Source organism: Tachypleus tridentatus, chromosome 2 (assembly GCF_004210375.1).
Source record: "Tachypleus tridentatus isolate NWPU-2018 chromosome 2, ASM421037v1, whole genome shotgun sequence".
Lineage (NCBI taxonomy): Eukaryota > Metazoa > Arthropoda > Merostomata > Xiphosura > Limulidae > Tachypleus > Tachypleus tridentatus.
Genome location: NC_134826.1, coordinates 65879287 through 65900263, shown reverse-complemented (window position 1 = coordinate 65900263; position 20977 = coordinate 65879287). Strand labels below are relative to the sequence as shown.

Here is a 20977-nt window from a genome sequence, read left to right as displayed (position 1 = left end):
TTGGAAAAACACGTAGGTTCAAGAAGTCTTGATAGAAATGAATTAGAAACTTAGCGCTTTCCAAAGGTGGACCTTTAGGGACAAACTGGGAGGAACATGAACCCAATTCATATACATATATTATTATTTCCTAATATAAGTATTTTAGGTTATTCAACGCCTAAGTACCTACAAAAACACTTAACCTTTATTAATGGACACCCCATCTTGTCAAAATCCATCACTGAAGCTAAAATAAACGATGTCATTGCTATGACCAGTTGTCTTCCTAAATTTGTCAGATTTCTGATAATTCACTTTCATACCAAAGACCTGAAACAATCTGATAAGACTCTTTCTCAAAACGTTATAATACATTAGCACATATCTTCAGTCTTAGACCACACATTAAACTGGTTATTTCTAGTGTAATGTATATACGTGTGAACAGACACACTTTCACTGATTACAACACAGTAATTAACTGGAAAACAAAATTCAACATTTTAATGAATTAACCAAACACCTATGTAGACTTAACCCCAACTTGTCTTCATTAACCACATAGACTTAATACAACTCACTAATTTTCTTGCACAAGATGGACTTCACCTCAACTTTTCTGGTATTTTTATCCTGGTCTTAAACTTCAAGTACTTTATTTACTGTAACAGCCTTCCACTCATTTTTTCTTCTAAATCATCTCCTATTCCTACTTCTAATAGTTCTTCTACTGTTCCCTGTCCAATTTGTATATTTCTCCCTATCTCAGAAGCGACCAATGTCTCTCACAATAATACCTCTATCACTAAATCTACCCAATCAAAAATACATTCATTATCTCACAATAATCCTTCAAGTTCTACTAGAGGGCTAAACACAAATCACACTTCCTTCAAAACATCACATTCACAAATAGCATCATTCGGCTTTCTTATGCTTCTGTTGTTCATTCTTGTTTACCCACAAACACTTCCTCTCCCTTTTCTCCAAAACCACACCAAATTACTACTACTGTAAACGCCACATGCTACCTACTACAAAATTCACCAGTCGATCAGTCTTTGTAGAATTACCTTCATCAGAACACAGAAGTCTTTTATCTGTTAGCATACTATCAGAATGACCAGCAATGCACTCCACCCTCTGAAGAAGATAATTACTTCTTTCTTCCTTCCTTTAAACTTAACCATCTTCTATTCTCACGTTTGCAATGACTTCTCACAGCAGTGTCTGTCAACATTTAGCATGAGCCAAACAGCAAATTACTCAATTATAGTAGAAAACAACTATTTGAAAAATTTAGAAAACTCACTGAGAAACACATAAAACATTATTAACATGCTAAGTCGCTAGTGCATAACATAAAAAACAAAACATACCTCAATCTCTCACATTAAAAGCACCGATAACAATAAGAGCACAGAATCAAAACTTCTGCAAAAAATAGCAACAGATCCTTGAAAATATATGTTTAAAACTCATGAATATCACTGAAATCTTCTGTCGATATTCTATATAAAGAAATTTTCCATTATTATCATTTGCACAACAATTCGCTGAAAGAAAAAAAGAACAATAAAACTTACAAAAAAAATTACAAATGAAACTAATATATTCTTTTTTAAAAAGAATAGCAAAAATCAGATTTCTAGCAGTAACACCAATTTAAGTTTTTGTTTGTTTTATTTTTGCACAAAGCTACTAGAGGGCTAGCTGTCCCTAATTTAGTAGTGTAAGACTAGAGGGAAGGCAACTAGTCATCACCACCCACCGCCACCTCTTGGGCTACTCTTTTACCAACGAATAGTGGAATTGATTGTATTATTATAACGCCCCCACGGCTGAAAGGGCGAGCATGTTTGGCGCGACGGGGATGCGAACCCGCGACCCGCAGATTACGAGTCGCAGGCCTTAACACGCTTGGCCATGCCGGGCCCAACAACACTTCAAAAAAAGCAAACACACTTCGAACACCATAATATTAAGCAGTCTACCAGAAACTATTAAAATCTCCATATCTCACAAGGAACAGCCTAAAAAGTCGTTTGAAAAGACTTTGTACTCTAATACGCATAAGCCTTCTCAAACTAATAAATTTGTTGAAAATAACAGCGACCTTATAAAATGTACAAATGACAATTAACACTCTTGACATATCTCTAACATTGTTAATCTTTTAGACATAACTTTTTCTGAAGCAGAACTCGGTCTCCTTAGTAAAGGTCTAAAGGTCTCAACTTATGAACCGGATAACAACTATATTAATGAGCCCGAACTTCTTTCTGACTTTCATGAATTCTCTAGAAAGTTAAGACTTCGCGAATTTTTTTTTCATAACAAACTCCAACCAACGAAAAATCAACATATACCGAACTTTAAAAAAATGTTTTTATGAAAACCCCCACTAAACAGAAAATCACATTTAAAGAGCTATATTAAAGCTGTAGAAAATGACATAATATAGGATTACAATGTAGTAGCTATATATACGTATATATTCTACACGTATTTATATAACGTGATATGTTGATCAACGTGTATCATACATTCTCTATTACTGTTTGTTTGTTTCTTTTAAATTTTCGTGCAAAGCCACGCGAGGGATATCTGCGCTAGCCGTCCCTAATTTAACAGTATAAAATTAGTGGAAAGGCAATTAGTCATCACCACCCACCGCCAACTCATGGGCTACTTTTTTCTAAAGAATAGTGGGAATAACCCTCACTTTATAATGTCCCCACAGCTGAAAGGGCGAGCATGTTTGATAGGACGGGGATTCGAACCAGCGACTCTCAGATTATGAGTCGAGCGCCTTAACCCACCTGGCCATGACGGATCTTATTGAAATAGTAATACGTAACGTGCATAACGTAGTAAATCGGAGACTAGTGCGACATTAATTACATTAAGAAACAATCGGTGTACAGAGAGAGAGACAGACCCGTAATCAAAGATACGGTATTCTCCAAACCTCAAATTAGTTGGCCTTAACTAACTGCTCTCAGAGAAATCCATGTGCTAGAAGATACCAAACAAATTATACCCCTATCAATACTACTGATTTAAATAAGAAAAGACAAAAGCCCAGGGGCTGCTCTTTGAGGAACATAAGTGGAAAAGGTCCACTTTGTTGTTGTTTGGTGAGATAGAAACGAAAATTAGTTGCAATGTTCCGTCTCTAAATATTCAGAAATATCAAGAAGTAACATAACGATTACGCTTCAAGTATCTTTTGCAATTAACTAGTTTCAAAACGATAAAAAAATTTAAGTCATTTGTGCTATTATTATCGGCTTCTAAAGCCCAAAATTTATATAATGGGATTTTGGCGCGATTATGATCGTATATATAGTAGTGGGTTTTCATTCATCAAGGATAAATCATTATCTGCCTTTGATGAAAAAGTCTACTTTTGAAATCACTTATTAGGTTTCTTTTCTAACATTTTTCTGTTCATTCTTCGGGTTTTTAATATCATGATCATAAGTGTAGAATTCTTTTATTTTTAGTTGAAATAAAACTTCAATAGGATATTGTATTACTTTGACCATTTATACGTAGTGTGAAACTTGTTAGGACCAATAATAGTAACTAAAAAAGTAAAGAATGTTATTGTTTTGCAAAAAAAAATGTAATATAATCTTCACAATATTTATCGAAAGAGGACAGCACTATCTACACAGGTAACAATTTTGACAAAGGTCTGAACTGCAATATATAATTTGTGTGCTTGTGATTTCCGTTTGGTTTGTATAATGGCGGTGTATCATTGTCCCGATGCTAAAACTCTTCAGGAACTGAAAGATATAGCTAACAAACTTCGAATCCATAGTATAAGGGCCACTAATGCAGGGAAATCTGGGTAAGTTATTTCCATATATGTATATTTCTGATTATACCGTCAAAATATAATTTTAAATCCAAACTCTTAAGTCTCGTGGGCCGTTGTTCATTTGCTGTTTCACTAACACTAGTGTATACAGTGATACATCATACAGTGACAGTTAACATTCACAGCTGTACTTACATCAAAGCAGAGTAATAACTAAAAGCAAAAGTCATTATGTCATTGTTACTTAGTCACATTCAGAGTTAGTGGCACTTGTATAACTGAGACTACGAGAGTGAGACTGCAGCAGGAGACAATTATTTTTTAAAAATCGTTTATTGAGTTGCGCAAATAAATGCCAAATTAGTTTCATTTATAACAAATGCAAGATAATCCATGTAGGTTATTGTAATTTGAATTATGACTGTACTTTGGATGGGAATAACATTAACAATAAGTGTCATGAAAGAGAGTTATTTTGGTGTAATAGTTAATCAGTCTCTAAAGTCATCCAACTTTGAAGCAGTGTGCTGTTCCAAGTTGTAGGGCAAATAGAATTTTAGGTTGTATCTACAGAAGTATTGAATACAAGTCTAAAGAGGTTATAATTTCATTGTACAAGTCATTTGTTAGGCCACATTTGATATATTGTGTTTAACCTTAGGCTCCTTACCTTAAGAAAAACATTGAACTGATGGAAAGTGTGCAGAGAAGGTTTACTAGAATTGTACCTGCAATGGAGGATTGAAGCTGAAATCTCTTATGTTGTTTTATTGGGAAAAAAGCAGTTATGGGATATCTGATTGAAGTGTTTATGATTACAAAGATAGTGTTGTTGATGTGTCATTTTTCCCCATATCTAAGAGTGAAAATAGCAGTATTAGGGGACACAAGTATAAATTTTGGCAGGGTAGGAGTCATCTTCAGTTACGTTTGTTGTTTTTTTCTAAAAGGGTGGTTGACTTATAGAATGATTGCCTTCAAATGTTGTAGAAGCAGTAAATTTAAATGAGTTTAAGAAAAGCTTGATAACTATATCAATGAGAGAGGCTGACTAAGTGTTTATTTGTTGTTGTTTTGTTTAAAGTTAATTTAGTTTAGAGTGTGAACCAGTAGGTTGTCCTTAAATGTTATAAGTTATATTATCAATGTGTATGTACTATATAATATTCTGCATTTATGGACCTGTCACCATAGTGATTGGATGCTAATTTTGCCATAGTATGTTAGATGTTGAGAAGCTGGTAAATGTTTGTAGTTATTTAGTGACAATAACTATAGTTGCTGTTTTTTTAAATTTAAACTACAAACAATCTACTATTACTATTATTAATGAAAATCAAAAAAAATTCAGCTTTTATATTTACAAAGTTTCTGTTTTTAAATTGTGTACTGTAATCACTTTGAATGTGTAGCTATATAAACACTAACTATAACTAATATTACTGTCATCCTTGGGTGTGTGTGTGTGGGGGGGGACTCATTAGATATTGTTTCCTGATTCATGTGCAGAACATATAAATTTTGTCAGTTGTGTTTTCCAGTTAGTTAAAAATGTTGTAGATTAAACAGTAAATTTACATTGAGATGTCAAATGTGATAATGCTTTGTTAATATTGAGAAACTAAAGCGAGGTCTATATAACCTCTGATTTTTCTCTAAATATATGTATAGATTTGTAATAATATCATGTGTATTCTCTTACTTAGTGGGAGCTTTTGAATCCATTAATATGTTCTTTTAACATATCACATGGACAGAGGGGACCATCTGTCCTTCTTACCCAACTTTGAGAAAAATAGCTTTAAACTCTTTTTAAGGAAATCATTGATTCTTTTCATAAACTCTTGTAAAGTTCTGCACTCTGCTGACAGTACACTCACTCTTTAGAAACAAAATTACATTCATTAGGTTCTAGCCTTTCTTTTTCCAAATATTGTGTCCTCTTGTATTTAGAGTACAGTACAAAATAATCAGAGGCCTTCATCTTATAGAACTCTGGGTAATCTTATTACTCCACTTGTTTCAAGAGAAAATAAGGGATATTAATTTACCCCAATAAAATAACCCTTATGTTTCCTCATTCATCCTTGTAGTCCTCATCCAAATCCTTTTCATTAAGCCAATCATTTCTAAAGAAAGGAGACTAACAGTTTCGACCAGTATTTAATACACCCATAAAATACTAGCAGTACAGTACTGCTTCAATGACTTTAGTAACTTCCATCAGATCCTTTTCATCATTTCTTTTACTGAGTGGTTTTTCCATTTATATTAAACATGTGATCCAAGCTATGATAAAAATACATAGCCTTGCCTTTTTTGTGATTAGAGTTGTTTACCAAACATTTGTACATTTAATCAATTGTTTGGAGTCATTGTATGGTACATTAACATCCTTGATACAGTTAAAAATATTCAAGTCTTTAACTGTCATCAGCAAACTCTATTACTTTTGTAATTATTCATGTATCAGTAACTTTAAGTGAAGCCAAAGTCCAAAGCTCTGACCCTTGACTTCATACATACACACATATATAATTGAATGGAGTACTAAATTCTCTTCATTTAAAATGTAAAATGTTAGAGTATTAGTGTAATTTCAGTTACTTTAAATGTGTAATTTAGTTTCTCATAAGTACCTTTGACAGTAGATTTATTACTTTACTGACTGAGAACTACAGTATCTTGTGAAGTTGCAATTAAAGGAATAGTTTCATGTTATTGATGAAAAAACTTGTAACTAGAAAAGTAGACTTTGATGGTACAACTTCAAGACAATTATACTTTACTAGTTAGTAATCTTAGAGTAGGCCCAGCATAAGTCGTACAAAATGTGTGATATATAAATGTAAGTTGTATAGTTTTTTAATAGAAAATTTAACAAACAATTATAACACTGTCATATGTACTCCATTAAATGACTTCAGCAATGTTGTAGATGTCCTAGATTTTGTTTATTAGTGAATATTATGAAGTTATTGTACTTGTACACACACGTCTTTCAGATCAGATAATTCTTTCTCTTATAATATCCAAGTTAGAGATTGTGAAGTCTCTTGCTGACTTTCAGGCATTTGGATACACCAAGTTATGTCAGTATTCCAGGAAAGGATTTTAGGAGTAGCTAGGAGTTTGAAGAACAGACTCGCCAAGAAGGGAAGGGATTTCCCTTGGAAACTTCCTTTTCTAACTACGTTACTATGATCTGCGTTTCAAAACCACACCTGTAACAATGTACATGTGTGTTTGTGTGTCTGTACATATTTATGTACGTGTATAATGTATTTGTAAATAGGCATTTTGCTAAGCACCGGTATCGTAGAAGTGACCGATAAGAGTGTTTCATATCGTGTTCACACTTATTTAAATTAGTCATAAGGAAATCATTAAGAGTTCTTTTACAAAAAGAAGAGAAAATGTTTGTAAGAATGTAATATTCAAAGTATATTTTCTCAGGTACACGAAACAAGTTATTCATGTAACTAACTTGTTCTGACTAAACAAATGCTGAACAGAAAAAAAGTTTCCCATTCCTTAGAATTTTAAGAGTAGCTGTTTGTTTTTTTTTTCCTTTCATTTTTGTTTTACCTCTAATTATCTAAAGAATCCGGATATTTTCTGATTTATCTATGGTTATATATATTATATATACAACGTAGCAACGCTCTCTGTGGAGTATATTGATAACCTTGCTGTAAGGTTGTTTAAATTGTTAGCTGTTTCATAAGAATTAACGTCTGCCATAAACCGGCACGAAAACACACACAAGTAATATTCTGTGACGAATCGTATGTATACTGAAGTACAAGGTTAAGATTTAGTTAATTTTATGAACAAATCATAAAACTAAATAGTGTAAAGCTTTAATTGAAAAGTTTGATTTACAGAAAAAATTAGTTTTCGGCGTTATAAGATTATGTAATAAAAATACCTGAACTGAATATTTAAAAACAAATTTTGTACGCAGTGGATAACTGTAGGTACACATTTTTTTATTGAAGTTGCAAATTAAAATCAAGTGTAAACTTTCGAGTAACTGAAATATAATGATATAAAACAGTTATTGGACACTATTGCTAACGGTATTCATTGCTAGAATATTTTTTTTCTGTTCACAGGATTCTTTCTTAATGTGGATATTATACTGGTGTACAACATAGCGTATCTTCAGTCTTGTTAAATAAATAAAAAAAAACTTTATGATTACGTTCCTATGGTGTCTGCAATGTTAAAGAAATCAGCAACCAGCAACTTTCTGGTTGATGTTATATATCTTTGTTAAATAGTTTTACGTTCAATAGTATAAAATATTAAACTTGCACCGTCTTTAACGGTAGCTGTTTGGCGTTTAGTTATAGTTTTTATAATCTTTTTTTTTTCTCTCTCTCTCTCTCTGCCTCTAAAAATATATATATTCATTTTTTTTTTTCTTGGATATTCTGCTCGTCGAACGAGTTTGGTCAGTATGTCTTCATGATGTCTCCATGTTATTGTAAGGAGTTTGGTCAGTATGTCTTCATAATATTAGGTTGAGGAATAATTCGTGAGCGTTTTTAAATAATTTCATTCAAGCATTACATGCAAGACTATACAATACTTCAATGCATGAACACATTACACCCAAAACATTTATTATGATACTTTATTTCATGTAATACCTAGGTATATAGTATGCATTGTTTTAAACGAAATTGCAAGAAATTAAATGCGAAAAGCAGATGGTGTCGAAAATGCTCGATTTTGTCCACTTGACATTCCATTTAATGAGCTGAAAATGAAAGCAAAAATTAAAGACATATGAAAATCAAACACACCATCTATAAGAGCAAAAAATTATCCACCAAATGACATGAAATATTTTGCGAAAGCGTTTCATTTATGAATATATTTTTTAACTTGAAAAAACGCTCACGAATTATTCCTCAACCCAATATTTCCTTGTTATTATAGGGAGTTTGGTCAGTATGTTTCCACGATGTTTCTCTGTTTTGGAGTTTGTGTTTTTTGCACGAATTTTATGACCAACACACGTCCCGGGTGTTTGTGTATTTCTTTTTAGTGCCCCCCGCTAGTACAGCGGTATGTCTCCGGATTTACAACGCTAAAATCAGGGGTTTGATTCCCCTCGGTGGGCTGAGCAGATAGCCCGATGTGGCTTTGCTATAAGAAAAACACACACACACATTTCTTTTTAGTGGTTGTAAATAATATATATATATATATAGTTTTTGTTTTTCACCGCCAGGCTGTATTGAGTACGTTCTATATACTCTCGCTTGGTTTTTTATCTTATCGTCACTGAAGTGGCCTTTATTTTTAGTTGTTTTGCCATCGGGAGAGACAAGGTAATATTTGAGAGGGTTATGATCAGTGTTTGTATATACATTTTATACAATCGCTTATTAATATGAAGTAGTTTCTTAATTCTATGTTTCGAAGAACTTTTGAAAAAAGAAAGAAAATGTAATAATATTAAGTGAAATGTGACGTCACTTTGCTGTGCTCCCGTTTCAGTTCATATTCTTCCGATCAAACTGGTTACCTATAAATGGCTGTCTATAATGAACTAACTGGTTACTATAGTAACAGAACTGTTCACAATGTTACCTTTTATTGTTCTGCGCGTTCCATTCGGTTTTCCTCTTCCCACAACAAGTTAACGGATGCAGTAATCAAGCAAATAGGTCAGATTGATAGAATTAAATCATCTAGATTAAATACATGTAGTCCGACTAGTGTTTCAGTCATCCTCAAGTTAAATTATTTTACAAACTAGTGAGGTATTTAAACTAAGTAACTGTTGTGTGTGCTAAATTTGGTAAACTTAATTTACGAACGGGTAGTTAATTTAGACGGAGGAAAAATTGTTTTAAGGAAATAGATTTTTGTTTGCTTAGAATTGTACATCCGAAATGCCCAGATTTTGCCCCTGTTTTCCCATTAAAATTAAACGAGGATATAAAGTGGATGAGGCCTTGGAGAAAGACCATTTAAAGGATATTGCCAATATACTTAGAATTGATTCCATACAATCTACTAATGCAGCAGGAAGTGGGTAAGATCATTATATATTTGGTGGCAAACATGCAATATACACTATTGTTTATTTTCCTGATTAAGTTCTGTTGAGTTTAATTTTTAAACGTTAATGTATTGAAACTACCCAATGTCGTAACTGGTGCACATATTTCTGCTTTCCTCACCGATACTAAACTACAATCATTTTACATTAAATAACCTAACTCTAGTAATGACCAACTGAAGAACTGATTTCAACTGTTTTCATGATGCATGATTAGTCTTACAGTTTTTGAATTAATAGTGTGTGTAAAATTTATCTGTTTCCATGGTGTTTAGTTGCACATCTGCCAAAGATTAGCTCAATATCTCCAATAGCTTCTGATTTACAGCCCTGTAAAATTTAGTTCATTTTCTTTTATTTTTGACAAATTCATTTTCGGGCAACTTTGGCTGCTTAAAGCTGCAAGAGTAATGGTGGTAGAAGGCTGAAATTTGCTACACCGACTGAATTAATCTCACAGAATTCAAAAATGGTCTCAAACCAAGTTTATCTCTCTTAGGATTTGCATAGTGAGGCTGTAAAATCACCTGAAAACCTAAAATTGTAAAAGACATTGGTTTATGTAATAAGCCATAGCTCTAAGACTTAATATGATACAAAGCTGAATTTTGTTTTCTAATTTCCTATAACATATCAGTTGATAAATCAGCAACTGTTGTAATTAAGTCTGCTAGATCTCCTGTAAAAAAATGTAGCTGCATGCAACTTTTTATGATTTAGCCAAAAATACCTGTCAGAATTTTATGAATCCCACTGGAATATTCTAGCCAGCCTTTCACAGTGTTAAATAATAAAGTTGTAAGAAACAAGAAAGGATTAATTCATTTCTGAACAAGTTTATTGGCATAACTAGATAGATCACATAGCAATGCAAATATATTGTGTATGCATTACAGTTATGCAGATATGGCTGAGTTTAAGATTCATAATATAATAAATACAAAGGTAAATCAGACACAAAAAGTACAATGCTACAACAGGGGATAACTGAGAAAGATTATAGTCACACCAAACTGCAATAATCGTGACAATGAAATGTTTCAAAAACTGCTTTGTTCAGACAACTTGAATAAACTTCTGAAATTTGAGTTTGATTATGCTGAGATCTCTTTGACTTAGAACATAGTGACGAGCACTACTGCCTTGCATGATAGGTGCGATTATCAGACAAAGAATATGTTGAAAAGGAATCCAGCTTGCATCTTTATGTGACCTTGCAGGCCATGAGAACAGTTCGTTTCTTGATTTCTTCATAAATGACACCAACATATTGGAATGTTCATCTGATCTATCTTTTATGTTTCCCACATACCATTCATGATTGTATAAGCATGCCACATATTTCCCTGACTGATAATTGTCATTGCTATCATTAGACCCTATTTGAGCTGCTGCAGCATCACTTTCACTGTTACTACCAACAGTTACAACTGTGTACACATCATCATCTGATAGCCTTCTCACATACAATTTGTTGGTAGTGTGGGGAATAAAGCTATGATGTGACCTAATACCTGCCACAGGTTTGCCTTTTTCATAGCACTTACGTAGATCAAACTTTACACAATTCTGCAGGAGTGATTCCTGATTGACAAGAAAGAACTGAATGCCCTGAATGTGGTCATTTGCCTAATGGTACATATCAGAGACACTTAAACTTTTATAATTTATTATTTTACACAACCTTGAATTTTTTGTAGATCATATTCAGAGATGTAAGAATATATGGTAAAAATCTGAAAAGGCTGAATAACTGGTGACATGGTCAAACTGTGGCTTGAAGTAGGGCTATTTTTAGCTAAATCATAAAAAGTTGCATGCAACTACATTTATTGCTGATTTATCAAATGATATGTTGTAGGAAATTTGAAAACAAAATTTAGCTTTGTATTATATTAAGTCTTGGGGCTATGGCTTATTACATAAACCAATGTTTTTTATGATTTTGGGTTTTCAGGTGATTTTAGAGCCTCACTATGCAAATCCTAAGAGAGATAAACTTGGTTTGAGACCATTTTTGAATTCTGTGAGATTAATTCAGTCGGTGTAGCAAATTTCAGCCTTCTACCACCATTGCTCTTGCAGCTTTAAGCAGCCAAAGTTGCCCAAAAATGAATTTGTCAAAAATAAAAGAAAATGAACTAAATTTTACAGGGCTGTAAATCAGAAACTGTTAGAGATATTGATCTAATCTTTGGCGATGCTTCATTATATGGGTAGATGAACACATGAGAATTTTTCAAGGCATTCTGAGGGTGTCACCTGTAAACCTTTCCAAAATCTGAATAATTTGACATGGAATGACCCATTTCTTTGTGTTTAGTTTTGCATTTACAAAGGCCACATGAGTGTGTTGTTTTTGTACTTAGTTGCTTATGTTTAAAGGCACAACTGTGTGTTGTCTTTGTGTTTAGTTGTGCATCTGTAGAAGCACAACAGTGTTGTTGTCTGTGTTTAGTTGTGGGCCTGTGAAAGGGACAAGTGTTTCTTTTTATGCAAGGTTCTGTGATATATATTTATGGTAATTTTTTGGAGGTGTTGTAGCTTTAGAAATAATGAGGTAGTTCCACACAGCAATTGTTGCTTTCTTTTACCCATTGAACTAAGAATATGTACATAATTAAAAGAATTCACAGATTTAGGGCATTTGGTCCCATTAGAATAATTTTCTGTTTTTGCCAATTTTACAAATTTTGAAAGCACTTTTTTTGCATAAATAATTTATCATAATATACTTTTCTTTTTCTTTTCATGGTAATTTGTTTGATATTTTTATTTTTACTTTTAATGATGACTTAAAGTTTAATTTAGTAATATCTGTTGTGCATTTCTTTCAACAGGCACTTGCAGTCCATTAAAGTTCCTAAATCTACTGTGGTTATAAATGTTTTATTTAAGGTCATTGATCAATTCTTAAAAACTGAGTTTTGGAGCAAAATGCAGAATGTGGTTACAGGGATTCCTTTTAGCACACTAAATGTGGAGAAGATTATTTCAGATAGTTCTATTATTCTGGCTTTGTGGGCATTTACTGCAATGGAAACATTTATTTCAAGAAACTTGCAAGATTGATATGTTTAATGTTATCAGTTGTTTCATTGAGCAGTTAACAGTTGTACAAGTATATCAGTAAAATATTAAAATTAGGCTTATGTATTCTATACTACATCTTAAGGTGTTCTGATGGGACAGATCTCTGACTGAATCACATTCTGTAGCATCTTCTATTTTTAAAAAGGTGGACTTAAAAGAAAACTTTGAGACAAAATATACATTAAGTTTTCAATTGTTTTAAAGATTATTAGTTTTTGACTAACTTTTCATACATCAATTTTTAATCTATATTATACCATGTTTGTTTCTAAAGACATCCATCATCATGTTGCTCCATGGCAGAAATCATGTCAGTTCTGTTCTTCCACACATTGAGATATAAAGTTTCAGAGCCCAGAAATCCATCAAGTGACCGGTTTGTCCTTTCCAAGGTGAGGGTTATTCTTTGTTTTAGAGACAAGTGATTTGGGCCACTCATGGACTAGTACTAAATTGAGGGTTATTCTTTGTTTTAGAGACAAGTGATTTGGGCCACTCATGGACTAGTACTAAATTTATTGTGACCAGTCTTCTTCAAAGACATTTTCTCCTTACTACAAAAATAGTAAATTCAGTAATCTTGTGTAACTTACCTTAATTTACCTTGAAAATATTACAATATCTAAATATGTATCACTAACACCTTGGTTTCCATGTAAAACTAAAGCTTTCACTAATTATATTATAATTACTTAATGAACTTCAAATGTGTTTGATATTAAAAAAAAAGGATTTACTAAAAACTAGTATTATGACATTTTGTTTGTATAAAAGGAACAACAAAATGTTAAATGTTATTTATGATTGAGCTTTAACTTTTATCTAATTTTATAATCTCATTAAGGGTCATGCTGCACCTATATTGTATGCTGCCTGGGCTGAAGCCGGACTTTTTCCTGTAGATGATCTACTGAACCTGAGAAAAATTGACTCTGATCTTGAGGGTCATCCCACTCCTGTAAGTTAAGTCTGGGTTTTAGACATGAGCTTCAGTAGAAGAGTTTTGTAAGATGATTGGGGAATGTTAGTTGTAACACTCTGAATGAAACCTGTAGTACCTTTTCTAATATCTAGATAGTGAAAACATTGATTTTTCTGTGTGCAGTTGTACTCTTGCATTTACGATAATACAAATACAATATTTAAAATCTTAGATGAAAAACTAATGAAACAAGTTAGCTGTCAAATATTCTCATGATTAAATGGCATTGATTTTGTTTTCTTTCTGTTATTGAGATGCATCGACCTTTGTGTTTTCCAGAGACTGAATTTTGTAGATGTGGCCACTGGTTCTCTAGGTCAAGGCCTTAGCTGTGCTGCTGGTATGGCATACACTGGCAAGTACTTTGACAAGGCCAGGTGAGTCAGGTTTTATAGACTTGCCAGATTTAACATGTTTGTTTTACTTAACTTGAGAAGAGAAGAATGAGGTAATAATAAATGAGTTGTATAACAAAACTTTAACTTCTGCATGTGTAATCTTCCTTGGTTTTTATTAGATAATAGCATTAATCTAACATTGTTGTGTTAAATTGATTATTCATAATATTAATAAAATAAACCAAATTATCCAGAAGATGTTTGGATAACCATCAAAACCTCTCCTTGCTACCAAAGAATTAATAAGCAATTGGTTTTAAACCTTACATCAGTATAATTCTGAAAGTTATAGTTTTAAAATCTGTGTGTATCTACAATTTTATTTTTGATCAGTTATCGAGTATACTGTGTCGTCGGAGACGGAGAAGCAGCAGAGGGATCGATATGGGAAGCTCTTTCGTTTGCTGGCAAATACAAACTGGATAACCTAGTAGCTATCTTTGATATTAATCGTCTGGGTCAAAGTGAACCAACTGCTTTTCAACATGAGATGGAGCTGTATCAGAATCGTCTAGAGTCATTTGGGTAAATTTATTTTTCTCCTAATAAATTAACCTTTAAAATAATATTTCTGTTGAAAATTTGTTTCTAGTCTTCTTGTTGTTTTATTTGCACTTTAGGGCATATTCATCTAAATGGACATGAGGGTTAAGCCCTCTTTTTATTTTTCTTGAAGTTTTAATACATATATTATAGATGGGTACAATGTTGAAGCCCTCAGTTCTTTATTTTCTTGTAGTTTTAATACATTTGTTATAAATGGACATTAAGGTTAAAACTCTATTTTTATTTTTCTTGTAATGTTAATGCAAAATTTCTAAATGGGCATGATGGTTAAGTCCTTTGTTTTTATTTTTCTTGAGGTTTTAATACATATATTATAGATGGGCACAATGTTAAAGCCCTCAGTTCTTTATTTTCTTGTAGTTTTAATATATTTATTATAAATGAGCATCATGGTTAAGCCCCCTGTTTTTTATTTTTCTTGTAATTTTAACGTATTTGTTATAGATGGCATGATGTTGAAGCCCTCTGTTTTTTATTTTCTTGTAGTTTTAATACATATGTTATAGATGGGCACGATGTTGAAGCCCTCTGCAAAGTTTTTCATGAAGCTTCAGCCACAAAAGATAAACCTACAGCTGTCTTGGCCAAGACATTTAAAGGAAAGGGTATACCAGGTTAGTACACGACATTCTTAGGAAAATGTTTCAAAGTTTCTGTGATACACTGTTCTCTGTTTATCATGTATTTAATTAGGGTTTATTTGTGTGAAGGGAATCTTATAACAGGAAAGTTATATATATACGTGTATTTTTTCCAGTACAAATAAGGTTATGAAATAATTAAATAGTCTAGAACAAAAAATATAACCTTAAAAATCAGTAGTGTTAATGTAGCCATAATCCAGATAATTACCTACATGCAAGATAAATGCTGTGTGCATATTTGTGGATAGCTACAATATTATAATTAGGTTCATTCTTGATGTTAGTAAAATAGTTTGCCCCTGAAGAAGAAAGGTCCACCTTTTGAAAACACTCAGCTTGTAGGGTTTTTATTTCACATTATAATTATGAACATTTAGAAATCACACTGTCAGAAATTAAATAAACAAACCAAGTAACTTCAGAAAATGCTTGGATTACATTATAACTATGAATGTATTTGTTACTCACATTACTGTTTAGTAATATAAAGAGTGAGAGAGAATAAACACTAAATATGAAAAAATGTTTTAATATTTTGTATATAAAACAAATAAAATGTTTATTTAATAACAAATTTCTGTGTGTCATCCTTGGGTGGTTTGACATCATGATTGATTAACTTTAAAATATTTGTTTTGCTAGAAATTGAGGACCAAGAAAACTGGCATGGTAAGCCGTTAGGGGACAAGGCTGATGATGCCATTAATGGCATTCTGAAGTCAATATCAAATCAGGGTTGTCCACAGCTCTGTCCTCAAAAGCCTTTGAAGGAAGATGCTCCTGTTATAGATATTTCTAATATCTCGTTATCTGAACCCCCAGCTTACAATATCGGAGACAAGGTAAGTGTACAGTAAAGATAGTGTAGGACTTGCTTAGGGACATGTGGGGGTCCAATATTGGAGACAAGGCAACAAAAAGTATACAATAAAGATAGTGTAGGACTGTTTCATTGCAATAGTTCTAGAGAAATCTATGGCCACTGGTTGTCAACATTTTAAGCACAAAGAAAAATTATCTGATTTCAATGAAAATGATTCATTTACGTAAAAGTACATACAATATTTCATGAAAAATGTGTACATGATAGAGAAAAAAGATATCATTTTTGGATTCATAATACAGGAATTATTGTAGAACATGGAAAAATTCAAGAAATTAAAACCATCGCAGGCTTGTGTTATTAAAACACTTTATTTCTCGAATTTCAATTTCTCCATTTTTTACTTTTCAAACCTAATCATAAGGCTTCAAAAATAATGCTATATATTAGAAATTTGATTTGGTATCTAAAAAGAAGCCCCTATAGATCCCTAAAAATAAATGGGTTTATATAGCTGATAAGGCTATTATTGTGGATGTCTAGTCAAATGTAAACAAAATTCATGCTTTTGTTTCTGACTTACCATGTAAATAACTTGTATTAAACATTGAAAGTATTTCTGTTTTAGGTGGCAACTAGATTAGCTTATGGCACAGCCTTGACAAAGCTTGGTCACAACTGTGACAGAGTGGTTGCAATGGATGGAGATACCAAAAATTCCACTTTCTCGGATAAATTTAGGAAGGTTTTTCCAGACCGTTACATTGAGTGTTACATTGCTGAACAAAACCTTGTTGGCGTGGCTATTGGCTGCTCCACAAGGGGCCGCACAGTTCCATTTGTTAGCACTTTTGCTGCTTTCTTCACCCGAGCTTTTGACCAACTCCGTATGGGAGCCATATCCCAAGTCAATATAAAATGTGCAGGTTCTCATGCAGGAATATCTATTGGTGAGTTAAACAGATATGATCATACATTTCATTACACGCAGAAGCTGTTTGGGCCTTAGTTATGGTATGGTTTGTTTGATATGTAGGTGATCATTACAAAGTACTAATGTACTTAAAACGAACTCTGACTTACTGTTACATTACATTTACTGAGAGATTGATTAATTATATATAATTTTTTTATTGACCACCAGATTTTAATGTTTTTATTTTTTTTAGAGCCATCTAGTGGTTGGTCCAGTAACTACCATGTAGGATATTTACTTTCATACTCTTTATTAGATGTTTTCAACAATGATTATTCTCTCAGAATTAAAAAATGTTTAAATATATATTGACTTGAGAATTTATTGTAACCAAGTTTAAATTCCAGTGGGTTATTATCATTCTGTGTCTGTTTGTTAATGCACGTGTGGAAACTATTTTGTAATTTTCATATGGATAATTCTAATAAATCTACACCTTTTCCATAAATAATTAGTGTGTTTGTATTTTAATAAATTTACATAATGTACGCTGAATGAAGTATCTGATAAAAATTCACACTCTCGTTTCATGGTTTGATAAATTCAATATAAATATTTATCCATCATCCTTAGGTGAAGATGGCCCATCCCAAATGGCTCTGGAAGATCTGGCTATATTTCGGTCCCTTCCAGGTGCGACTGTATTCTACCCAAGTGAAGCTGTGTCGGCAGAAAGAGCATGTGAACTTGCTGCACAAACCCAGGGAATCTGTTTCATTCGTACTTCTCGGCCAGCAACTGCTGTACTCTATTCAAATGATGAAAAATTTGAAATTGGAAAAGCAAAGGTGAGTGTATTGCTTAGTTTAAAAAAAAAACTACTGAAAAGTTGACAGTAGAACTAGTGTAAGTGAAGGATGTAATATTATGTTTTAGTTGATAAGTGAAGGATGTTTGGTTTCACTGGGAAACTTAACATTAGTACTGTTTAATTATGTCTTTTTTTTTTGTAGGTAGAATAGTATTAACTAAAGAAACGTTCTGTTAATTCTTATTATGAGTTTTTATTCTTGATTTGTTGGTATCATAAGTAATTCGACTAATTGAACACATTTGTTTAAACATTTTATGAAAATGCATTACCATTTCCTAAATAAAATGACATACAATATTCATGACTATTTTTCAACACCAGAATAGATCAGTGTCTACAAGTCAAACTAATAACTACTGGTATTGGTTGTTTTAGTGATGTAGAGAATAGTTTTATCAAGAGAGATTATATCTTCAATTAGTTTGAGTGTATCAGAATTTATCTTAGGATAAAATGCTTCATATCTGTAGAACAAGAACTGGCTTTTGCTACAAGTACCAATTTGAATATTATTTTTGAAAGTAATTATTATTCTAATCAAGCAGTTTTTATTCTCTTACCCATGTGAAATCACTGTCATATAAACTCTTCTATGATGTCATCAATGAGTTAAACCAGACACACATTAGAGCATCTATAGCTTTAGTTACTTCTAGCCTGTAATTTAAACTAAAAAATAACATAGCCACTAAAGAATAATTATATTTCCAAGATATTATATATCAACTGGATGTTTATGAATATATCAGTATTATTGTTATGATTATAGAGTTTCTGACTTACATCTACAAAGGTGCAAAATCTTCCCTTACTCTAATCAGAATATTTTTGAACCTCAGGTGGTAAAGAACAGTGACAGTGACCAGGTGTTGGTGATTGGTGCTGGAGTAACTCTTCATGAGACACTTAAAGCAGCGGACCAACTGGCACAACAGGGTATAAACATTCGAGTAATGGACGTGTTCACCGTGAAGCCAATTGACAAAACGGGAATCCTTAAAAATGCAGCTGAGTGTAAAGGAAGGATTGTTACAGTGGAGGACCACTATCCAGAAGGTGCAGTCATGATTAGAGATTTAAGTTTCAAGGACTAGTTTAATATAATATAACATTTTTAGGGTTTGTTTATCACAGAAAATGCACCAGTAGGCCAGCACTATGGATTTATTTTTTATTTACTATGTTATATCATAAATGTAAACTATAGTTATTTGTTCATTACTTTGAACTTGTTATATGGGTCCTGTCAACATATGTGTTAACATATATCATATCCTATCATAGGCTATTTTTTTCTCTATGTATTCTGGTTAATATAGATAAATATTATGTATGCTGTGTTATAAACCAATAATATTTTGAAAATGCTAAAGAAAGGTGTATTCCCATCTTTACTAGACACCAGTGAACCAAAGTGTTTCTTGATTAAGAGTCTGTACTAAACAGAGATGTTATTATCTTCAAACATAAATAATTTGTCAGTTACTTTCATGCCTCAAGTTAAATGCCTCAATGTTTAGGGGGCCTGGGAGATGCTGTTAGTGAGGTAGTCTCCATGGAGAGGAACATCATTCTAAAGTGCCTTGCAGTGAGAGACATCCCTCGCAGTGGTCCATGTGATGCACTGTTGGATATGTTTGGAATCAGTGCTAAGTGTATTGAAAAGGCTGTAAAGGAAGTTTCTACCATGTGAATGCTTACCAGACACATTTCAAGACAGTTCTTTCAATAGTTTGGTATGATAATTTAATTTGAATTGCAAATCTGTCTTATATTAAATATTAATTGTTACAATTTGTCCTTAGACTTAACATATATTCAATCTTGTGGTGTGACTTTTCTTTGTAAGAATATACACATAAAACAAAACGTTAATTGTAAGAGTTTGTCAGTTTACATGTTACTTAGTCTGTTTTCTTAAGGCACTGAACAAGAGAGGTTTAGATATCTTAAACACCAGTTTTTACTTAAACACTGTTTACTGCCATTTGGAGTTTATATGCATCTGTTTAACAACATTTCAAACACTTTCCTCTGAAGAATTCAGTTGTTGTTGTTGAACTGAGTAACATAACTATTTCATTGTTATATTATATTTGAACTTAATAGAGGAGAATTAAGACTCATAATTTTGCATTTTGTTGTTGAAGTCAGTGAAGTAAAATGTGCACAAGTGTGAAAACCAATTTACTGGATTTGTGCATTGTTGGTTTGCATTGAGTTGTTACGTTTTTTTCTTTCTTCAGGATATCCATCAATCTTTGAAACCAGCTGCTGTTTGGATTACAGTTGTTAGCAAGTATGAAGTACAGCAAATGTGGTTTTTAGTTAGACAGAATATTTTATTTGGAACAAAGCACTAGAATTATATATATCCAGAATGTAATAAACCTTCAGAAAAATAGTAGGTGGCCAGTCAGTGGTGCATTCCGTACATATGTGAAGAAAACAGTTCATTATGTTGAACAAATAAACCTAAGTGATTCTTTGATATGGTTGTTTGTTTTTGTTACATTAAACATCCAAGATTAAAAAGTGTATCTTGAAACCACTCTCGCACTGTGGGTAAGGGACCTTTGGACACACTCAATTGTTCTTTCAGAAATATCTTTATAAACTTTGTAACATTAACATATTTTATCTTCTAGCTTTATCATGTTGTAAAGCATATGAAATTAGGCAGACTGTCATACATATTTATACTCACTCTCTGGTCTAAAGCTATATATTAACAATCTGTGAAACAATATTTTTTTTCACTTGTAAAAATTTAATTAGTGTAAT

General features: G+C 32.4%; 1 protein-coding gene across 3 annotated transcripts; it reads left to right on the top strand.

The window, feature by feature from the left end:
- The first annotated feature begins 3634 nt into the window (after positions 1-3634).
- LOC143244055 (transketolase-like) lies at positions 3635-20684 on the top strand. Of its 3 annotated transcripts, none has more exons than XM_076488067.1 (12): positions 3635-3844; positions 13264-13381; positions 13834-13947; positions 14251-14348; positions 14703-14894; positions 15423-15550; positions 16223-16422; positions 17032-17353; positions 17953-18167; positions 19033-19249; positions 19714-19929; positions 20440-20684. In XM_076488067.1, the coding sequence occupies exons 1-11, from the start codon at positions 3738-3740 to the stop codon at positions 19884-19886; spliced, it is 1884 nt and encodes a 627-aa protein (XP_076344182.1). In that variant the 5' UTR covers positions 3635-3737; the 3' UTR covers positions 19887-19929; positions 20440-20684. The 3 variants fall into 3 exon arrangements, with proteins under 3 accessions (XP_076344182.1, XP_076344183.1, XP_076344181.1); XM_076488068.1 differs by lacking the exon at positions 3635-3844 and adding an exon at positions 9094-9159; XM_076488066.1 differs by lacking the exon at positions 3635-3844 and adding an exon at positions 9412-9869.
- Positions 20685-20977: the final 293 nt, after the last annotated feature.